General features: G+C 42.0%; 1 protein-coding gene across 1 annotated transcript; it reads right to left on the reverse strand.

Moving 5' to 3' along the window:
• Positions 1–8223: 8223 nt before the first annotated feature.
• AIM2 (absent in melanoma 2) lies at positions 8224–15692 on the reverse strand. Its single transcript, XM_044916019.1, is given in 8 exon segments — positions 8224–8244; positions 9020–9120; positions 9123–9202; positions 9456–9534; positions 11436–11517; positions 11575–11686; positions 11688–11729; positions 15649–15692. Coding segments are annotated over 8 exon segments (561 nt in total).
• Positions 15693–23428: the final 7736 nt, after the last annotated feature.

The following is a 23428-nucleotide window of genomic DNA, read 5'->3' on the forward strand; positions in this document are numbered from 1 at the left end:
CTTCAGTTGCCAAGCCCTGTGTCCCAGGGAAGAATTGCTTTAGCTCAGAACAATCTATTCAGAATTGGTGTCCCTGAGGGGGCATAATGGCTCATTGGTCTGTCAAATGAGGCACCTTCTGGTGGTTTGCATGAAGGCGCTTCTCTGTTTCACGTGATTCTAGCCCTGTGTGACATCAAGCGCCAACAGCTCAGTAGCTGTGCAACCATATTTCCTGGTTCTCATGCTGCACAAAGGTGGATTCCATCAGGAAGTTGCCCCAGGCAAAGATCTGCATGAGGCAAGCACTGAAGAATCATTAATTTCCTATAGAGTACAATGGCAGAAAGTGGGTATCCCAAAACTGACATTTACAGTCTATTTCTTGATCCCATATTTACTACCTGGTGTTTTGCAATTACTTTGTGTCACTTAGTCTCCAGCCTAGCCATAGATGGTTGATAGTTTTCTCCTCTTTATTCTCCTCATATGAGAAAAGCAAGGAACAGGAAGGTGAAATCACTTTCTCCTAATGATACTCAGATTCAATCCCAGTCCTCAGTTGAGAATCAGGCTGTGGTCCTGGTTTGTGGTAGGTGTGTGAGGGGGAGGGAAGGAGGATGAGGTGGAAGCTGTGAAGGATGGAATGGGATGTCTCCCTCTGGGAAGGTCCCAGGCTGTTTATGTGCAACTAATCTAAGGAAAAGAGGCATTACAGATCTGCCTTCATGGTTTGGGGCCAAGGTCCGTGGAAAAAGAATGAGTTGTTCTCGCTTGAACTGCCTCCTTTCTGATGGTGGGTCTTGTATTCTGGAGGCTTAGATGCCAAGAGTAAAATATATACCTGTTTTTATCTCCTTGAGTGATACCATTTTAATAACATATAGAAATAATAATATGCATTAATATATTAATAATATATTAATAATATATATTATTAAGATAGATACATGATATATATTAAATATGGTATATACATAGTATTTATAGTATAGATATACATTCAAGGTAATTTTGGTCATTTTGGGAAACCAGACAGTGAAGGAACATAGAAGTACTGAGTCCAGCTTCTTCATCTGCAATGAAAAAAGTGAAGTTTAGAGAGATTGAGGGAAGTCATCAAGATCATAGCATCCCTCAGCTAGTTTGGGAATGGATTTGATGCTGAGATGTCACCGACTGCTAAAACTTCCTCCAAATCAGACTTGATTTATGGACCTTCAGGATTAAGAAGGCTTCACACAGAAATGATTTGTATCCTGAGCTACATACTCATAGTCTTTATGTTCTTACTCTTATTGCTTCAGATTCGTATTACTTTATACAAACTTTCTGTAATTGACTATTCTATAAGATGCAGATAACGGTGATTAAGAGTTAAAGAATGAGCTCTTGCAGTGACCTGTCCAATCCGTGTTCTGACTCTCCTTACTGATGTAATGATTCCCTCTGGAACTTACTGCTTCCAAGCATACTGTGTCTCTAAAGGAGATAAACAGGATATGGCCCCCCACCCAAAAAAAATGGGGTCTTTGATTTTGTGTTCACCTAAATAGCTTCATCCTCTAATGCCATGGACCTGCTCTATCTTCTATTTTTGCACTTTGCCCCCTTTGGAATTTCTCCTCTACCCCAGCATGAAGTAGGTGAGAAGCTAGAAGTTCCCCTAGATTTGAAGTGTGGGATCCAAGAGAAATTCACAGCTCAGAGATGCTATCTACCATCACAAACTCCTCATTGCTATAGTTGTACCAAGTGGTCTTAAGGTATGCAGGAGGCAGAGAAATATCTCCAAGTATCTCGAAGTATCACCGTACGGCTCTGATGAGAAGATGTACATCCAAACTAAATGCCTCGTTTTCTTCATTTGTAAAAATAGAGTTAATAATGGTGAAAACATAATAGTTATTATCTGTGGTGGCCATTAAACAAGGCATCTCTACAAAGCACTTAACAATTAGCTAGCCTGTAATATTTAGTAAAGAAAGCTATTACACTGCTGTTTGTAACTTGCATTTCCTATTTAACGGTATGTGTTATAAATCTTTATGTGTCAGAACATAGTCATAAACTGTAGTCATATTCAATAACAAATTTATCATGACTATTTTAACTCATTGTTTACTTCAATTATTTTGAATTATTCTTTATTTAAAACAGTATTTATGTAATGCCCATAGGCCAACATATTTCTAGGTCAAATACCTATAAGTGGGGTTTTTGGATCAAGGAATATGAATATATGTGTTAATAATATTGCCAAATTGATGTGCCAATTAATACTTCTGAGAACACTGTTCTTAATAATTATATCATTATCACATTCATAAACTGCATATTATTAATCTAACAAATAAGAAATACTCATTGTTTTAAAATCCTTGATCTGAGGGCATCTGGCTGGCTCAGTCATGTGACTTCTTGATCTTGGGGCTATGAGTTCAAGCCCCACGTTGGGCATAGAGATCATTAAATAATAATAATAATAAAATCCTTGATCCAGTTTTTGTGAGTCTTTAAAAAAATAGCTTCATCTTATTTATTATAAAAGCAATGGGTACTTATTCTAGAGAGATCAAAAACACAATCAAAAGGGTATTAAAAACATACACAATTTTATCTTCCTATGTGCTACATATTTTCCATTTTTTAAATTAAGGTATAATATGCATACAGTAAAATTCACTGTTATTAGTGCAAAGTTCTTTGAGGTTCTTTTTAAAGATTTTATTTATTTATTTATAGAGTGTGCATGAGCAGGGGGAGGGGTAAAGGGACAGGGAGAAAGAGAAAGAATTTTTGTGTTTTTTTTAAGATTTTATTTATTTATTTATTTGACAGAGAGAAAGAGCCAGAGAGGGAACACAAGCAGGGGGAGTGGGAGAGGGAGAAGCTGGCTTCCCGCTGAGCAGGGAGCCCGATGCGGGGCTCGATCCCAGGACCCTGGGATCATGACCCGAGCTGAAGGCAGACGCTTAACGACTGAGCCACCCAGGAGCCCCAAAGAGAAAGAATCTCAAGCCTACTCCACACTGAGTGAGGAGCCCAACACCGGGCTTAATCTCATGACCCTGAGATCATGACCTGAGCCAAAATCAAGAGCCACCAGGCACCCAAAGTTCTTTGAGCTTTTACAAGTGCATGCAGTTTAACCACCACAAAATCAAGATCTAGAACAATTCAACTGTAGCCAAAATTTCCTTCATGCTACTTTATTATTTACTCTTCCCCCGATTCCAGGCTCCTGACAACCACTGATATAGTTTCTTTTTTTTTTAAGTTAAATCTACTATTAAAGTATAATCGATGTATAATGTTATATTAGTTTTAGGTGTACAACATATTGATTCAGCAATTCTGTACATCATTCAATACCCACCATAAGTGTGGTCCACCTCTGTCACCATACATGATTACAATATTATCGACTATATTCCCTATGCTGTACTTTTCATCTCCATGACTTATTTATTTTATACTTTTGCCTGTTCCAGAATTTCACAAAGTGGAATTAAAAATGTATATATGGGGCACCTGAGTGGCACCATTGGTTAAGCGTCCAACTCTTGATTTTGGCTCAGGTCATGATCTCAGCATCATGAGATCGAGCCTGGCCACAGGCTCCCCTCTGGTCATGAAGCCTGTTTGAGATTCCCTCACTCTCTCTCTCTCTGCCCCAGCCTTCGCTTGGAGCACTCTCTCTCTCTAAAAAAATAAAATAAAATAAAAATGTGTATAGAGTTCTGAGTCTGGCTTCTTTCACTTGTATGATGCGTTTATGATTCATCCATGTAGTTGTGTGTATCTGTAGTTTATTCTCTTTTTGTTGTGTGGAATTCTACCAAAGTTTGTTTATCCATTCCCCAGGTGAGGAACAATTGAGTGGTGTACATTTTTGCCTAATTACACATCAAACTTCTAGAAATATTCACATACAGATGTTTGTGTGGACACAGGTTATCATTTCACATGGAAAACCTTGGATCAAGATGCTGGTTCAATACAAGCATATGCTTAAATTTACAAGAAATTTCCAAACCGCTTTCTAAAGTGACTGTAACATTGCTCATTCCCATCTGCAGTGTGTGAACATTTCATTGGCTCTGCGTCCTCCACGGGCTCAGTCTTGCACGTATGTGTTAACTTTTTAAAAAGCCTGCCAAACTCTTTGCTAAGTGGTTGTGTCATTTGACTCTCCTACGGTTCTGGTTCCTTCCTGACCCCATCAGTACTTGGCATGGCCAGTCTTTTTCAATTTCAGCCCATCGAGTTGGTGCATAGTTGCATCCCATAGCAGCTTTAATGTGAATTTCCCCTAAAGACGAATTATTTTGAGCAGCTTGTTAGGTGCTCATTTGCCACCTGGGTATCTTTTTTTTTTTTTCCTTTTTAAAAATTCAGTTGTTTGTTCTTATGGAGTTTTAAGAGTTCATTATAAATTCTGGGAACAGGATCTTTAGCAGCTATGTGACTATCAAATACTAAGTCTCAAATTATGGTATACTTTTCTATGCCTTAAAGGTACCTTTCCAAGAGAATTTTTTTATGTTGATAAAGTTAAATTATCAAAAAAATGTGTCCTGTGTGCTTTTGGAGTTATATCTAAGAAATCTTTGCCTAAACCAACATCACAGATTTTCTCTTGTATTTCTTCTAGTTTTATAGTTTTAGGTTCTGCATTTAAGTCAAGGATCCATTTGAGTTAATTTTTATGCAGAGAGCAAGGTATGGATCAGGTTCATTTTTTTAAATATGAATATTCCATTCTGATATTATTTGTTCAAAAATGATCCTTTCTCCATCAAATTGTGGTTGTACTTTTGTAGAAAATCAACAGATTGTATATGTGTGGGCCTATTTCTGAACTGTTACTTCCATTAGGTCTGAATGCCAATCCTTTTTCCAATATGACAAGCTATCTTATTATATATGTCTCTTTTAAAAATATTTTTTAGTCTATGCCTTAGAGCTTACAACACATGTCTTCAATCAGAAAGTATCTTCAAATATCATCATGCTACTTGGCATGTTGTGTAAGGATCTTCCAGTAGCATATTCCTAATTCCTCCCTCTCCTATTTTGTGCTATTGATGCCAAATATTTTACTTTTTAAAAATATTTAATTTATTTATTTGACAGAGAGAGACACAGCAAGAGAGGGAACAAAGCAGGGGGAGTGGGAGAGGGAGAAGCAGGCTTCCCGCCCAACAGAGAGCCCGATGCGGGGCTCGATCCCAGGACCCTGGGATCATGACCTGAGCTGAAGGCAGATGCTTAACGACTGAGACACCAGGCGTCCCAGCCAAATATTTTACTTTTATTTATTCTACAAACACATAATACTTTGCTAATATTTTTGCTTCAGACTAGGAATTGGCAAACGGTGGCCCATAGGCTTCATCCAGCCCATTGACTGTTTTTGTCAATATGCTACCTGTTTTTGTACATCCCACAAGTAAAGAATGGTCTTTACCTGTTTTTGACGTTTGGGTGGAAAAAAATCAAAAGAATATTGTATGACACATGAAAATTATAAAAAAATTCCAATTTCAGCATCCATAATACAGTTTTACTGGAACATAAGCATGCTCATTCATTCATGAATTTTCCAAGAATACTGTTGTAGCCAGTTCAGAGGTCAGCAGCTATAACAGAGACTGTAGGGAACGTATAGTTTAAAGTAAATGTTTGGCCCTTTATGGAACATTTTGCCAACCCCGCCTTTTGAATATCCGTTATCTTTTAGAGTACTTAAAAATAAGAAAAACAAATTTTATAATACCTTTAGTGTACTTTTCTTTGTATAGATTTAAATTTCCATAGGGCTTTAAATTCCTTTGCCTGGGGCTCCTGGATGGTGCAGTTGGTTGAGTGTCTGACTCTTGGTTTCAGCTCAGGTCGTGATCTCGGGGTTGTGGGATTGAGCCCCAGGATGGGCTCCACATTTAGCACTGAATCTGCTTGAAACTCTCTCTCCCTCTCTTTCTATCTCCCCCCCACAATCCCTCTCTCTCAAATAAAGAAATAAATCTTTTAATAAATAAATTCCTGGGGCGCCTGGGTGGCTCAGTTGGTTAAGCGTCTGCCTTCAGCTCAGGTCATGATCCCAGGGTCCTGGGATCGAGTCCCGCATTGGACTCCCTGCTCAGCGGGGAGTCTGTTTCTCCCTCTACCCCTCCCCCCCTGCTCATGCTCTCTCTCACTCTCTCACTCATGCTCTCTTTCTCTCTCTCATAAATAAATCTTTAAAATAATAATAAATTCCTTTGCTTAACATTTCTTAACATTTTCTTTAATTCAGTCCCACTGAGTAAATTACCTCAGTTTTGTGGGTCTGAAAATGTCTATTTCTCCTCCATGTTTGAATATTTTTTACTAGTTTGGAATTCTGCTTTGACAGTTGTCTTTATCTTTCAGAACATTAAAGATGTCAGTACATGGTCTTCTGGCTTCACTAGTTTCTGACGAGAAATCTGCTGTCATTCTTCTGTCTGTGTCTATGCATCTCCCCCTTGCCCATGCTGCCTTCAGGATTTTTGCTTTGTCTTTTAGCAGTTTGAATATGGTATACCTAAGTGTGTGTGGTTCATTACTAACATTTCATTATTATTATTTATTCTGCCTGGTGTTCTCTGAGATTCTTGGATCTGTGGTGATTTTTCTGTAATTAGTTTTTAAAAATTCTTTACCTTCATTTCTTTTCACATATTCCTTATGTCTCAATCTCTGTTCTCTTTATGGGATTCTAATTGCTGGTATTTTAAACTGCTTGCTATTGTCCCACATTTCTTAGATACTCTAATCTTTTCATTCTTTTCATTTTTTTCTTTTTAATGTTTCCATGTGAGTATTTTTTATCCATCCCTAGGATCTTGACTCTTTCCTGTACTGTGTCAAGTCTACTGATGATTCTGTCATAGGCTTTCCTCATCCCTATAACTGTGTTTTTCATTTCTAGCATTTCCAATTCATTCTTTTTCTTAGTTTCCATTTTTCTACTGAAATTGTTCATCCAATGATGCATGTTTTCCATCTATTTGAAATACCCTAACTGATCGTTTGAACATCTGAATCTTATCTGACTTTGTTTTGGTTGATTTGTATCCTTTTTTTTTTTAAGATTTTATTTACTTATATGGGACAAAGAGAGAGGGACAGAGAGAGAGAGAGCATGAGCAGGTGGAAGGGCAGAGGAGAGGGAGAAGCAGATTTCCCACTGAGCAGGGAGCCTGACACGGGGGGCCCAATCCCAGAACCCTGAGATCATGACCTCAGCTGAAATCAGAGACTTAGCCAACAGAGCCACCCAGGCACCCCAAGATTGATTTGTCTCTTGACATATCTTTTTTCTTCTACTTCTTTGTGTGCCTCACAAATTTTATCAAAAGCTATCCATGATGGTAGAAATTGAGGTAGACAGTATTTCTACCTGGAAATGAGCACAGATTATCTTTTGCTATGACTTTACCATAGTAACTGAATTAATCTGGTCAGGAGCAGAGCTGGCTTTGAGATTTACTGGTGTTATTCACTCTCAGGGCACCACATGTTTAAACTTCTTCTAGTGCTACACCATTAGCTTTAGGTCTTCCCTTCACACCTGAACCTAAGAAGATATATCTTTTACATGCTCTTGATCATCCCCTAGCAACTGACTTGTTATTTGGTGCTTCTTTAGCCTGGCAGTCAGCAGCAGGTTGTGGAGTGATGGGGGAGTTCCTCACTCAGCATCGGCCTTTGGAAGGCATTGTATCCTAAGTCTTATGGGTGAGATTTTCACCCCTATCTTGTCCCTCCCTCGGATGTAAGAGAACCCTTTATATTCTGCTCCCAGAACCTATTTCTACCCTTTTTGCAGGAGTAGAACAACTTTTTCTTCCCTCTGTTTTAATAGGTCTTCATCCATGTCCTAAAGATGGCAGAATTTTGCTTCAATTTTATTCATTCAATGGGTGTTTATTGAACAATGACAGTCTCCCTAAATGTCCACATAGAGCAGAGCCCTATCCTTACCCCAAACTAAACCTGACACAGGGCTGGAGTGAATGAGAAATAAACCTTTACTGTCACAATATGTTGTGATTTTGGAGTTGTTCATCCAACAGTGACCCCCTCCTGGCTAATCTGGGAGGGGGAGAAGCCTGCCCGCTGCTGTTCTCGGGCAGCTCAGTCTGGTTGAAGGGGGTATATCAGGTATTCTTCAATTAAATGCTAGACCAGTTGATCTGAATTGATCCTTTCATTTCAATTTTTGGGCTTAATAACCTGCATGGAGAAAAAATACATATAGTCTGAGAAGTAGTTCATCAGTTACCCCTTCTCTGCTTGCAGTGACTCCATCCTCGTAAAGTATATCTTTCTTTTCTTCTTATAAAATTATCTCCTTCCCTTCCTTCTAGTACATTTTTTTCACTCTTGAGTCTCTCTCCTTAAGTTATGTCTGGCCTGAGATATACAGTCCTGCTTAACAAGAGCATGGCACTGTCCCCTGTCTGCACTCCCACTCTTACAAAGACAGGAGCCAGTGGAAACAATGTTGTGGCATGGGGAAGAGGGCCAATTGGTGGCAGCAGCATGCACCAGTGTGAAGGACAGACAAAGGACAGGAGGAGGGAGGCGGCTTATCCTGCCTCAGTTGCCCTGGAGTATGATCAGTGCAGGGATGTCTGGACTGACTCTGAGAAATGTGTCCTCAAGATGTTGGGGACTGTGCCTACTTTTACATACATCTCTCAAAATAATTTGCCCAACTTTGGGCAAACTGTCTGCATTAGACTTACAGTGTCACCGATGAACTCTGTGGGACTGTGTGGGCACCTTCATGTATGTCTCTGCCTTGTGAAACCCATGTCCTCTTGACTGTGTGGGTAGGATATGTGTTTCAGAAAAGGGAGGTTCCTAAGTTCTGTGAGATGCAGGTATACTGAATATCATGGAATTTCACACCATATCCTGTTCTAAAGCACCTGTCCAGCTTTCTGAAAGTAAATACAAAATATCATCCCCTTGAAGGAGAGACTTTCCTCCATGCAACTCCCACCTTAATGAAACTGTGAGCCCCATATTTCAACTATACTTTTTCTCCAGTTTTCGACAGCCTGAAGAATGTAAGTCAAAGTATATCCCCTTCCTCACATTGACTTTGTTCTGTTTTCCAAGCACCAATGCCTCCATGCTCCCTGTGTTGTCATTTAGGTCAAATAATATATGATTCTTCTGTTTTCTGCAAAGAAATCAACACCCAACCTTTGATAGTCTAATTAAGAAATCAGTCAGATACTAGAAGTGCCGGCAACAGCCTCCAGAAGGAAATACAGATCTTCCTCCACTTATGATGGGGTTATATCCCGATAAACCCATCATAAGTTGAAAACATCATACGTTGAAAATGGCATTTAATACAACTAACTTACTAAACATCACAGTTTAGCCACACTTACCTTAATCGTGCTCAGAACACTTATACATGAACTTACAGTTGGGCAAAATCATCGAACATAAAGCCTATTTGATAGTAAAGTGTTGCATATCTCATGTAACTTATTGAATCCCATACTGAAAGTGAAAAATGGAATGGTTATATGGGGCAGAATGGTTGTGTGTCAATTATTGACCCTGGTGATCACGTGGCTGCCTGGGAGCCACGGCTGCTGCCCAGCATCCTGAGAGGGTACTGTCCACACATCACTAACCCAGGAAGAGATCCAAATTCAAAACTCGAGGTACAGTTTCTACTGAATGCAGATCACTTTTGCACCATTGCAAAGTCTAAAAATGGTAAGTTGAACTACGGTAGGTCTGCAGAAGGAAACAAATTCAGATTTGAAAGAGGCAGATACATAAGTAATACGTGTTAGCAAATTCCGGTAGACGTAATTGTCTTACTTAGGACAATTGCCTCCCGTGTCCATCTTTCCCGTCCAAAGCTCCCCTCCTTTGGGAGGCCAGGATGGCCTGAGCCAATAACTGGCAGATGGAAAATATGGGGTTTTTCCAGGGCCAGTAGCCAGAGCAGGCAGTGGAAAGAAGATCCCAGAGTTGGAGGACAGTCACTTAAAACAACCAATCCAGGAGAGACATGAGCAAATGATGCAAAACCTAGTAAAGAGTCTAAGCAAGAGTTAGGAATGAGGGAAATAGAAATATTTACCCTAAAATGTGCCATTTGGCATGCAGATTGTTTTTAGCTGAAGGCAATTAAGACCCACAAGACTCAGGAAAAGTTTTTTTGCCTCTCCTTTAACTGTACAAAAAATATTTAGATGGGGGCCCTATACCAGGAAAAAAGCTATTACCCAAGATAACTGTTTATATAAGACAGACTTAGTGGTGTGGCAGGACAAACATCTGTGTACCAAACATCGGATCTTCTCATTTTCCTGTGAACTGCCTTGCTCCTCTGAAGCCCCAGACCCCCGCCCCCTTCTCTTTAGCTCGGGACACCATATAAGCCTGACTGCCTGACAATCTCTGAGTCTCATATTTTTTATGGGGCCCCAGTTCATACAAAATTAAGTTTTTCTCCTAAATTTCTGTCTTATGTCAATTTAATTATTAGATCAGTCAAAGAACCTAAAAGGGAAGAAGGGGAAAGTTTGCCACTCTTACAGCAAATGACAAGAAATAACCACAATCAAGTACAAGTCAAAAGGGAGTAGGGTATTGATCAGTTACATGAAAGATTGGTAGTATGTTAGGTTTAATTTAATGGGCTAAATGAGTACATGTTTGTGGGTGGTTGCCATATTAAAGGCTAAGAACTGGGATGGAGAATATGGACGTCTTATCCGAGGTCATTTTTGGCTTGAATTTTCCAGGAGGACAGATTTGCCCTATCGGTTCCTTTGCAACTAACCCCAAACAGTAGGGCTCATCTAAGGCTCCTGGAGGCAGAGCAAGTGGGGTCCCTCCCTGTAGTCCTTCAGGTCTGACCCCAGTCCAGGGAAGTAGTCACAGCCAGTCCCTCTGAGGCTCCGAGGCAAATACGTGATTAGTCCTCACTTCTAGTACCTCTCCTCAAACCAACTCTTGTCCTCCTCCTCCACTTTTCCTTCTCCTCCTCCTCCTCTTCTCCTTCTTCCTTTTCCTTCTCCTTCTTCTTTTCTTCTTTTCTTCTTCTTCTTCTTCTTCGTTCTTCTTCTTTCTTCTCCTTCTCCTCCTCCTCCTCCTCCTCACTCTTTAGCCTGCTCTACTTATTGGTCTTCCCAGTCAATTAATCTGGCTTATCACTCTACTACAGTGATTGTATATTCACAAAAATAGTAACCTAAAATACAGTTCCTATGTATAAAGTGCAAAAATCACCCAGAGGGCAAACACTGTTCGTGTATGAAGTAATCCCTCTTTCAGAAGCTACAAGGATGAAAGGAAGTTGAAACAGGATTGTGACAGCTTCTTGAGAATAAAACACTTTTAATGTATTTTGGTTTTAGCGTATTCACTCTGCAGCTCTTTACTTTTGGGGGAGAGGTTATTACTTTTGGCTCTATTCTGTATAGAGACTTTGAAATGAATAATTTCTAAATCCTCTTCAAGCTCCTAGTGGAGAATAAGCTAATCTTAGTAAGCAATATAAAATCATATATAGAAACTTACCTTCAGGACTGCAAACAGCCTGTTCACAATTATTCCAAGGGGCTGAGTTTGAAGCTCATCGATCTTTGGGGTTTTACTAGCGTTTCTGATAATGCGCTTTGGGACACTGATCTGCATCAAACACAAATGAGGCACCATTCACTTCCAGGAAATGACTGTGCCAATATTTGATATTATAATTATTTTTTTGGAGTGAATTTATCTTTTAGCTCTTATGAAAACTTTCACAAAGGGGAACTGTCTGTAGCCACTGTGGCATGGATACATTTCACCCTGGCAAACTGAATTGTTTGAATGAAACCAAAGTTTGACAGTACTGACATTACTGACAGTACTGACTCCCTGACAGTACTGCTCATTAGCCTTCCACTCCCAATCTGTCACAAATCCTAAGCCTTCTTAGCAAATCTCTTTCAATTCAGTGTATTTTCCTCCGTTTCCATTTTATGACCTAATCAAAGCTACTACTTACTCTTCCTGACTTATAGTTGTTCTTCCCACAGTCAAACTGGCTCATCACATTTTCCCCCAACAATATCCAGAAGGATCACTTCAAAATGCAAATCTGGTATCATTCCCCTGTTTAAATCCTTTTGATCACTTCTGATTTCTCTTCAAACAAAGAGAATTCTAATCATGCTCCACCCAGCCAGACTTTGGGTATCTCTCAAAGGGCATCTCGTCATTCTCTGTGTTCCAGCCACACTGGTTTTCTCTCAAGTCCTTAAGTAAGCCAATGATGTCTGCACAAGGCTTTGTCACACCGTGTTCCCTGAGATTGAAGGCACTGTCCACTCCTATCCCTTTCTCAGAGCTGAGCTCAAGGGTCGCCTGCCTCGAGAAGCCTCATCTGACACCTCCACCTCTCACTCCTGGCTTTTGTTAGGTTCCCTTGACACCTGCTCTTGAAGGACTATCTCCTTCATTCAGAGCCTATATCTCAGCTTATTAATTCATTAATCTTCATTAATCAGAATTATATCTACTTCCTTCATTGGAGTGTAAGTTCTCCAAAACTTGGATTTGTTTTCAACTCCCTATTTTATCACCAGGACCTAAAGGAGTTCCTGTTGCCTATTAGATGCTCAATGCATATTTACTGAAATGACACATGGATGGATGGGTGAATGACATGCAGGCTCCTCACCGAGACCACCATAATGCAGCTGTATAATCTGGCTTCGTGTCCCGGGCCGATGGCCAAGTTATATTTCATCATGAAAAGCCAAATTCCAGTCGTGGTCAATTATTTGAGATACTCTTGGGCAGAAGAAGGGGTAAAAAGTTATTGGATGTTGTTTCTGATAGAAATGAGTAGTTCTGGGCTAGAAATAACAAGACAAGCTATGACTTTAAACTTTGAGTTTACTAGAAAGAAGAATGATTTAATCATTAGAGCTGTTTAAGAACAATGAGCTGTCTTAGGAGGCAGTGGGTTCTCTGTCACTACCTCTCACTGTAGAAAGTGGCCGGCTCTCTATCAGGGGAATACGGAGAGGTCTCTGCCCTCCGAAGAAGAGAACCTAGCCCTCCACAGGTAAGTTAGTTCCATGAAACAGGTGTCTCAGGAGGTATGCAGATCAAGTCTCCCTTCTGTGTTGATAGCATGGGTGAGACACAGACTCCAGAGAGACACAGACTCCAGAGAGATAGCATGGGAGAGACACAGACTCCAGAGAGATGGAGGGCATCACCACATCGTGTCCCCCAGCATGGCAGTCATTGTATCTCACACACAGTGGTACCAAGGAAGCATTGGTGGTACCAAGGATCTCACTTTCCTTAACAATCAGGAGCACATTTCTTTTTAGTTTTTTGTTTTTGTTTTTATTTTTATTTTATTTTATTTTTAATTTTATTATGTTATGTTAGTCACCATACAATACATCATTAGTTTTTGATGTAGTGATCCACGATCCATTGTTTTCATATAACACCCAGTGCTCCATGCAGTACGTGCCCTCCTTAATACCCATCACCGGGCTAACCAATCCCCCTTCCCCCCTCCCCTCTAAAACCCTGTTTGTTTCTCAGGTCCATAGTCTCTCATGGTTCATCTCCCCGTCCGATTTCCACCCCCTTCATTTTTCCCTTCCTTCTCCTAATGTCCTCCATGCTATTCTTTATGTTCCACAAACAAGTGAAAACATATGATAATTGACTTTCTCTGCTCGACTTATTTCACTTAGCATAATCTCCTCCAGTCCCATCCATGTTGATGTAAAAGTTGGGTATTCATCCTTTGTGATGGCTGAGTAATATTCCATTGTGTATATGGACCACATCTTCTTTATCCATTCATCTGTTGAAGGGCATCTCGGCTCTTTCCACAGTTTGGCTATTGCTGACATTGCTGCTGTGAACATTGGGGTGCATATGGCCCTTCTTTTCACTACATCTGTGTCTTGGGGTAAATATGCAGTAGTCAGGAGCACATTTCTATGTATTATCTCATTTATAATTTTCAACCTTCTGCTTTAATCTTACAGAGCTTTCACAGACCCTGATCACATCTCCTGTGAGCTCTACGTCCTCACGTTCTTCATCTCTCTGCCTGTAGCAGTCTGTCCCATCTATTGATTATTGACTCTGTCTCCACTCATGGTTTGTCCAGGTCTCCTCTACCTTCTATGAGGTGAAGTCATCGGGCAAAACAGCACACAGCACTCTGAATGTGGACAGGCAGTGGCTATGCAGAGACAACATTCCACAAAGGAAAAGTGAAATCCACAGGGAACAGAACAAAACCTGGTTTCCTACCAGAATAGTTCAGGGCAGCATGGATAAACGTTCCCATCCAAAGTTGGCCTAAGAATGACCTAGAAAGGAATTTTGGAGTCACAAAATAGGAACTTAGCTGACTTCTTCTATGGGCTACGGAGCTACCAGTCATTCCTGTTTCCCACGTGGCCCCAAATTGGATCACTTTTACCTGGTTGGGGTATAAAATCCTAGAATCATTATTATCACAGCAAACTTGAGAAAGGCTGCAGGAGGGGAAACTGGGTGCTATCCCAGACAGAGAGAAGAATGAATTCTTGATTTAAGAGAAAAACTGGAAGACATTTCTAAATGTTGTCAACCTATGTCCACCCAAACTTCTAGATTCCTCGCGCAGAATCAGAAAAGCCCTGCGCTCTCACTTCTGGGAGCAATTACGAGTAGTTACTGCCCTCTTGGGGCCAACTTCAAGAGCTACACTTCTAACCTCAAACAGCCAAGGAAAAGGACGTACGTGTACTTCTGTCGAGTGTCCCTGGTGCCGCAGCATCTACCTGTGTAGCCACGTGTGCTTACATCATTTGACATCATTACCTACATTCACTGTTCACTCACTGGAGGATCATGTGTGGAGGCCGGGCTATTCATGTTGTACACACACAAATATTATATAAAAGCTGTTGTAAATTTTGCTATGGAAGTTGTATGTAGAATCCTAGAATTGCTGCATGTGGAGACTCTCACTGGGAGAGGTCCTTGGGTGAGAGGCTCCTTTGCTGGCTCTGGTCGTCATCCAGATATAAAGCCAGATGTGTCCATTGCTCTTAGGGAACAAAATCAGGAACGTAAAGCAACTGTAGGTAAGGTACTTCAGATGGAGACATTTGTGATTTTGTGAATAATATAAAAAGACAGTCTTGGGGCACCTGGGTGGCTCAGTCGGTTAAGCGTCTGCCTTCGGCTCAGGTCATGATCCCGGGGTCCTGGGAGCAAACCCCAAGTCAGGCTCCCTGCTCAGCGGGGAGTCTGCTTCTCCCGCTCCTTCTGTCCCTCCCCTCCTTGTGCTCTCTCGTTCTTGTGCTATCTTAAATAAATAAATAAAATCTTAAAAAAGAGAAAAAAGCAGTCTCTTGTGGGAAATTGATATTGTCATCAGTGGGAGGAGATAGAAGAAGGAACCCCTGAGTCAGAAGGGAAAGATCTGTGGCCGGACCACAGCAGGCTGGGGACTAGGAAGGGGGTGGGCAGGGCCTGTGGAGGGGAAACGGGTTTACATCGCAGGCTGCGGTGTTCGGTGCTATCATCTCGTTATGCTACCTCAGGCCTGGGGCGAAGGTTGAGAACACTACATACCTGCATAAATGGTACTTGAAGAACTCGTGGTGTCCTGTGTCCATGTCCAAGAAAGGGTTTCTCCAGAGGTTACCCAATGCCTCTGCAATTCTCAGAGAACAGCACACTTTCTACAGGTATTTTTAAAACAGATTCCACTCACTCGTTTTTGCACCTTTGCTGAAAATCAGTTGTCCGTGTATGAGTTGGTCCATTTCTGGAGTCTTTATTTTGTGCCATTGATATTTCCGTCCTGTTGCCAATACCCCCTTATAATAATTTTACTATCTATGTGGGATATCCAAAATATAAAATATTAAAAATAACAACTCAGCAATGTTTTTAGATATTAAGATGAACACACAAAAATTGCATTTTTTTTTTAAATTTCAGGAAGACTCCAATAGAAAAAAAAATCTTGAAAAAAAAAAGTGCAATTTCCAGTAACAAATAAACTACGACGTATCTAAGAGCATCTCACAAAAGATCAGTACTTTAAAGAGAAAATTTTAAAACTTTATTGAAAGATTTATAAGAAGATCTAAATAATTAAGAATATCTATGATACTTTTAATCAATAAAGATTCAATGCAGTAAAATGGTCACTTGTCAAATTAACCTATAAACTCCACGCAGAGCCTCAAAGGGCTTTCTGGAGTGCTCTTCAGGATGAGCCTAAGACCTGCATAAAAAAGTAAAGACAAAAATACTCCAAGTTTAAGAGATTTGTTAGGAAGGACCATCCCTACTAGATATCAACACTTACTATGAATGCATGAGAATTGAAGCAATCTGATAGTGGCACAGAGAAAAATCAACTAATAAATAGAGAAGGTGAGAACAGGATCACGTGTCCATGAACATGGTCTATAACGAAGTGGCATTACCCATCACGAGGAAAGAATAGGCAGCTCTAAGTGTTGGGACAAATGGCAATCTGTGGGGACAGATGATATGGCAGGAAGCCTTATCTCACATCATACAAGAATACATATATCAAATACCTACATAGGAAGAGCGTGCTGCCGAGGAACTCACAGCAGCGTCTCTCACTGAGGTGGGGGAGGGCTTCTCAAATGAGGTACAAAAGGACATGCCAGAGAGAAAAATCTGGTCACATGTAACTGCATGAAAGTTCTGCATCTTTTTGTGGGAAGAAACACACACACCAAAGTAAAAATACAAGCCCCAAAAGGATAAAATATCTGCAATGTGTAGAACTAATAGAAGTTTTGAATTCAGAACATATGAAGAACCACCTATTAATAAGGAAAAAGATAACCAGTCTGTCTGAAAAGTGAGCAAAAGATATGAATAAGCAATTTATTCACATGTCTGATAATCATTAAAAAGAAGATGTCTGGCCTCATTAGTAGTTAGTTGAGGCTGCCAGACCAAGTCTATGGAGTGGAAGACATAAGCCAAAGAACAAGAGAGAATGTTCATGGGCTGAGAATAACCCAGGGCGTGTGCCTGGAGCCCGAGTGCCCCCGTCAGTGGTCAGTCGACAGGCTCCAGTGACAGTGGTTTTTCCTGATGTTTTTCCTGCAGCCTGGTGACAACTGGAAAAACTACCTCCATGTGTAGCGTTCGTAAGTGAAAACTCAAACTATTATCAGAACTATTTTCAAATTAACAAATCCGTCTGAAATACCTGGAGTGATAAAGTCACCCAAGTGCCCCCATCCTGTGGATGAAAGGAGGAAGGGGAGCTGACTTTGGCTGAGTCTCTACAATACGTAAACAGTCAGGTTAGCATGTTTCCCCACTCGCAAGAATTCCATCTAGCCCCTTACATAATAACAATCGTGTTTTGATACATTTTACACACTGTATAAGAAAACAAAGGCTTGGCTGTTTCTCTGAAGATCTTCTTTTATCTTGTAAATGTAAAATTTGCATTTGACTCCAGAAGATCTGTTTACTTAAACTTTTGTTTATAAATATTTGTCATATGGTAACATGAAAGAAAACTCATTCAGATCTCTCTGGAAGCCCCGTGACTTCAGGGTGCACACGCTAGTCCTGCTCCCCGAGTGTGACTCATCACTGGCCGGCACCTGCCCATCCCCAGAGCGCTTTCACCTGGTGCCTGGCAGATGGAGAGGAGAGCAACCTTCCTACCTCTGAGCTGGGGATGTTAATTCCTACCTTTCAGAGTTTGCTTGGAAAACAGGGCTGTAAATACTCAGCAGGGTGTGCCTGACACACACCAGTTTCATTGATTACAATCTTCCAGTTACTACAAATTAAATTTGGTATCTGAAATGGAATGACTGACCCAAGGCCACACAGACAGTAAAGGGAAGTACGAAGACATAAATCCAAGTCTTCTGAATCCAGGCCCTCTGCTTTTTCTATTGCCAACTACTTTTTTATTGTGCAAAAAAGTGTCAAATTGAGTAAGGGACAGGCAGGGCTAGGTAGGGAGAGATAGGTAGGGGCTATGGGATGAGGCTCACAGAAATCTCCAAAATGTTTCTAAGGAAACCAGAGATAAGGGAACAAACCAGACCACCCTGCCCTAAGGTGTCAGAGGTGGGATCTTGTTCTAACAGTTACTTGTGACCAACAAAGCATTACCGGAGCCTAAAAAAAGGAAGCAACCCATTAAAGGTGTTATTACTAGTCCTTAGTGGTGCTCTCAATAGAGATGTTAAAAGGATTTAAGTTCCCTGGCTAGCCTTCAATAAAAGACCAACCCTAAAAGCCCTCAGGGGCAACCTATCAGGACCCTTCTCACTCCCAGGAGTTTTTTTCTGTATCCTTAATAAAACTATCACTTCACTCACTCTCCTTTGTCCGCAAGATTCAGTCTTCCACCTTGGTCTCCCACTTCAAAATGATTCCCTGTATTAAAAAAATTAAAAAGCTGGTGCTATTGGCTTTGATTTGGAAGGAACCTGTCCCCCCCCCCCATATCTGGCCCTCTTTAAATTCTGATATTAGCCATTTATTTTTTTTTTGATGGGTACAAAGATGTTTATTCTCATTCAGAGAGGTACAAAGTAAGACAACAATGAGTTCATCACTTGTCACACTTTCAGTTTTAAAGACTGATATATAAAAGTATATAAAAGTTTTATAATATCAAGTTTGGGTTAGGATATGACGAAACGGGACTCATACACTACCGATCAGCATACAAATTAAGATTGTATGTATATTGGAGCATGATTCGGTAATACTGTCAAAATGTACTTTGAAAATATAAGACCCAATAAAATCATTTCTGATACTTTAAATAATGATAGATTGCATACATGTATTTATATAAACATGAACGTATGTTTAAGGATGTTTATGTTTGCAAATATGCAGTGTATCTCTAGAAAACACACATGATTCAAAAATAAATATGTGAATACTTTCTGACAGTTTTTGATCCTCATAAACACTTAACGAATATAAAAAAGAGTCAAAGTACTGAGAAAGGATTGACTTGTGAAGTTACTTCTTTGAAAAGAGCAGTTACTCTTTTCGCCTCACACCTAATAAAAGGCTTTTTCTTGAGACCCCATTTCCTGGGGTCTGGTAATCTAGTGAGATCGGGCTGATTGACTACTTTGCAGTGGTCATGCCAACAGAATACGGCTGTACCCTCAAGGGTCCTAAACTCTCCGAGATCATTATTAGCCATTCTTTTCTTTGCCTGAACCATCAGCTTTCCACCTCACTCTATTTAGAGTTCAGCACACTTGTCCCCTACTAAGCTCAACCTCCCCTGAGTGAAAAGGAGTTTGGCTCAGGATATATCAGTAACTGAGACCATCTGATGTGGCAGAAGTCATAGTGATTTAGGATGTAGAATTCAGGGTCAGGTGGAAATCGGGGCCAGGCTTCAAGCCATCTGACCTTTCACGGAAGGATCTTACTTAGCAGCAGGTGTCTGAGAATATAGGCACACACATCTCGAAGAGTCCCACATGTCCTGTTGGCAGGCAGTTTGACTCGCTGTATGGTAACCCTTTCGTAATATCTTTTCCCCGTTGGGAGGACAGAAAATAATTGTTAATCGACGCTGATTTATCTTTATCAATAACACCTTGTCATATGGAATCACGTGTAAAATGTTAGGATCTCTAAATACAGGCTGGGGCTGAGGGGGTTGGAGTGGAGGACTTGCCAAACAAGTTAAGCTTCGAAGAATCTCACTCTCGGGAGGATGAAACATCCAGCATGGAAACAGAGGCAGGCACTCTGTGGTACAAACCCAGGCAATTCAGAGAGAGGAGGTATAGGGAGGGAGAAGAAAATGTCCACAGTTACATGAGTCTCACTGGTTCTATGGCAGCAAGACAAATTTTAGACTCCTTTGCGAGCTGGGTTCTTCATGCTACCAGCCAGGATGGGCTTAGAAATTCAGTGGGTTTCAGCATCTGGAGCAAATGACAATAACAAAGGGGCTGGAATTTGCAAGTGAACATCAGTCTTTAGTTTCAGTGATTGAGCTGAATAATATTCTCTCCAACCTTTAAGTCTGGCTTTTATTACTCACACATACACTCACACACATACAATCATTTGCCTGTTTCTGCAAGCTTGGAAGAGAGGCTCATTTCTCCATTTTTTAATTCAACAAATATTTAACAAATACCATATATATGATATTTTTGGGGGCACCATGAATAAATAAACAAGCAAAAGAGACAAGAGAGAATCTCTGCTTACAAATGAGCTTCTTTGCTGGGAAGAGAAACTGAAAATAAACACATGAACAAGTATATAAAAATACCTTGGATGGTGCTAAGTCCATGGGGGGAAGTGAAGGAGGGGCGGGCAGAGGGTGCAGAAATGGGGTGCAGTTGATAACCTACAGTGCTAGTTAAAGGTGGGGACCGGAGAGCGAAACAGCAAAAAGTAAGCAGAGGACTCGGGAAAGGAGGGTAAGCCCACAGCTTCACAGGGAACGGGGCTCCGGAGGAGAGACCAGGAAGTGCAAGGACCTGGGACAAGGGTGTCTCCGGAGCATTCCAGGGTTGTTAAATCAGTGTGGACAGGACGGACAGGGGAAGAACAGATGGAGACGAACGCAGAGAGGAAGAGTTAGACCAGATCATGTAAGGCCCCATAAGCAACTTGCTCTCTGAGTGAAATTAGATGTTTCTGAGCAGAGAAGTGGAGTATGAGATATGCATTTTCGGTACCTCCGTCTGGCTGCCTGATGGAGCATGTGCTGAAGGGCAGCAGGGACGGATGGAGCAGCACGGCCAGTTCGGAGGCTGTCAGGATGCAGGTGAGAGACAAAGGTGCCCGGTCCAGGAGCGGGGCAGTGGATATATAAGGAGCGGTGGGTTTTATATGTATTTGATTTGTACCCAGTGGGATCTGCTGAGAGGTTGGATATGGAGTGTCAAAGAGGAGTGAAGAAAAACACCCAGATTTTCAGACCGAGCACCCAGAAGAATCAAGTCATTCTTGATGGTTGGAAGGATGTCAGAGGAGCAGGTGTTGGGGGTTGTTCAGGAACTTGGGTTTGGAAATGTACACTTTGAGATGCCTATTAGGGCTTCAGGACCGTATTGCAGGTGCGCAGGCAGAGTTCCAGAGAGAATGCTGGTCTGGAGAGAGCAGTTGGGAGTCATTAGCATACGGGGAGCAGCAGGTAAAGCCCAGCCTGGGGCCGCTCCGGCGTTCAAAGCGTGAGGGGCGAAGGCTGACCAGCCCCAGGGATGGTAAGAGAGCAGCTGGGGAGGGAGGATGAAATCCAGCACAAAGGTGTTAAGATAGTTCTTAAGGACATAAAGGGCTCAACTGGGTCACGTGTTTCTTTCTTTTTTTTTTTTTTTAAAGATTTTATTTATTTATTTGACAGAGAGAGAGAGCACAGGTAGGCAGAGAGGCAGGCAGAGGGAGAGGGAGAAGCAGGCTCCCTGCTGAGCAGGGAGCCCGACGCGGGGCTCGATCCCAGGATCCTGGGATCATGACCTGAGCTGAAGGCAGCCGCTTAACCAACTGAGCCACCCAGGTGCCCTTGGGTCACGTGTTTCTGATGGGCCAGGCCAGGTGAGGCCGGCAGGAATGCCCCCTTAGCCGCTTGGTCTCCCTGGTGCCATGAGCAAGGGCAGATTTGACGGAGAGACAAGGGAGCCTGTAAGCAAAGCCAGGGCTGTGGCTGCAACGGGCCAGAGAACATGCTGGAGCAGGAGGGAGGTGCGGGCGCGGCAGGGTCTTCTGATGTCTGCTGGCTTTTCCAACCCTGGAGAAATGACAGCTTGTTTTCACGCTGATGGGGATGTCCAGGCAGGGGGAGAAAATCGGTGACGCATAAGAACAAATGCAAGTTGCTTCAGTAAGTGCTGCCTTCTTAGAAGGGTTTCTGTTGGAGACACGCCCTGCGTAACGAAGGAGGCCCACCCGGCCTTTCCCGCGTGGCACCAGCTCTGAAGGAGGAGCGCCCCCCTTCCTCACGCCGGGATTTCTGAGCCCCGAGGGTCTCAGGCTGCTAACCTGCTCCCAACGGCTGACAGCTCTATGGTCAGACAGACACAGACCCAAATCCTGGTTCTGCCATTTACATCTATGTGTCACATCCGGAAAATCACAACCTTCCGAAGAAAAGCGTCTATATCCTCAACTCTAAAACAGGGAAAATGCTGTCAATCTGCCCTGAAGGACACTGTTAGAACAAGATGAATCCATGTGAGTAAATTAAAAGCCTCTCCTCAAGCCTTGCAAAGAACAGCCGTTCCAAGTTAGCTGTCAGTACACAGAGCGCTGGGAGTAGGTACATAGCAGCAATATTTTGTGGCAAATAGCAGTTTTACCTGGGATGGGATCTACCTGGGATGGGAGGTGGGAACCTGGACCCAAAACTTAAAAGAGAATGTGGGTGGATATCCATTAAAAATGCTTTCCCAAGGACGGAGACAAGCGAAGTACGGGGAGGTGGGTGCGCGGGGTGGAGATGGAGAGGATTTCCTGGCTGGAAGGGCACGTGGCTCACGAGCGACAAAGAAATGGTGCGCCCTTAAGTCACGCCAGAGCAGCCGTGGGCCTGGGGTCAGGAAGACCAGACCTGGCACTGTGCCAAGTGACATTCTTTATCGAGAGATCCCCAAGTGCTATTGATGAGGGAGCAGAAGGCAAGCTGAGGACAAAGCACAAGCTGACACCTGCCCCCCCACCAACCCCCAGGTGGGATCTGTGTGACATTCCTCAGGCATCCTGAGGTGTGCTAAGGGAAGGAAAAACAAATGGTTAACTTACAGAGATCACAGTCCAGCAAGACACGAGTCTCCCTCAGTTACAAACTGTCTTAGTGATTTACAAGAAAAAAGCATTCTTATCAATAACCTAATTTCCAGAAGGAAACTCCCAACTGTCTTCATGTTAATACTTTATGAGAGGGAAAAACAACATCAACTTGACAATGACAAGGCCTCCAATATCTTGTAGGTCCTCTTTAGCATACAAAAATCTTTGGAAAACCTCCCTTTTTCCTTACCTCCAACTCCCAAGTATATAATCAGCCACCCCTCACAACCCCGGGGGGCAGCCATTCTTTCTGCCCACGGGACCTGTCCCGGGGCTTTTATAAAACTTCCATTCTGCACCAAAGACACCTCAAGAATTCTTTCTTGGCCGTTGGCTCGGGACCTCACCCCACCAAACCTCACCTATATTCCAAAACCACATCACTGTGTGGGGCTTACGCCACGTAAACTGGGCCACCACCCCATAAGGCAGGGTGGGGACCCCGCCAGGGGAACTGTGGCATAAAGAACCATGTCACAAATCAGCCATAGGGAAACTGCCAGGGAGGCTAAAGCTTACGAGGGACAACACAGGCTCAGAGACA

Source organism: Neomonachus schauinslandi, chromosome 6 (genome assembly GCF_002201575.2).
Source record: "Neomonachus schauinslandi chromosome 6, ASM220157v2, whole genome shotgun sequence".
In the NCBI taxonomy this organism is placed as follows: Eukaryota; Metazoa; Chordata; class Mammalia; order Carnivora; family Phocidae; genus Neomonachus; species Neomonachus schauinslandi.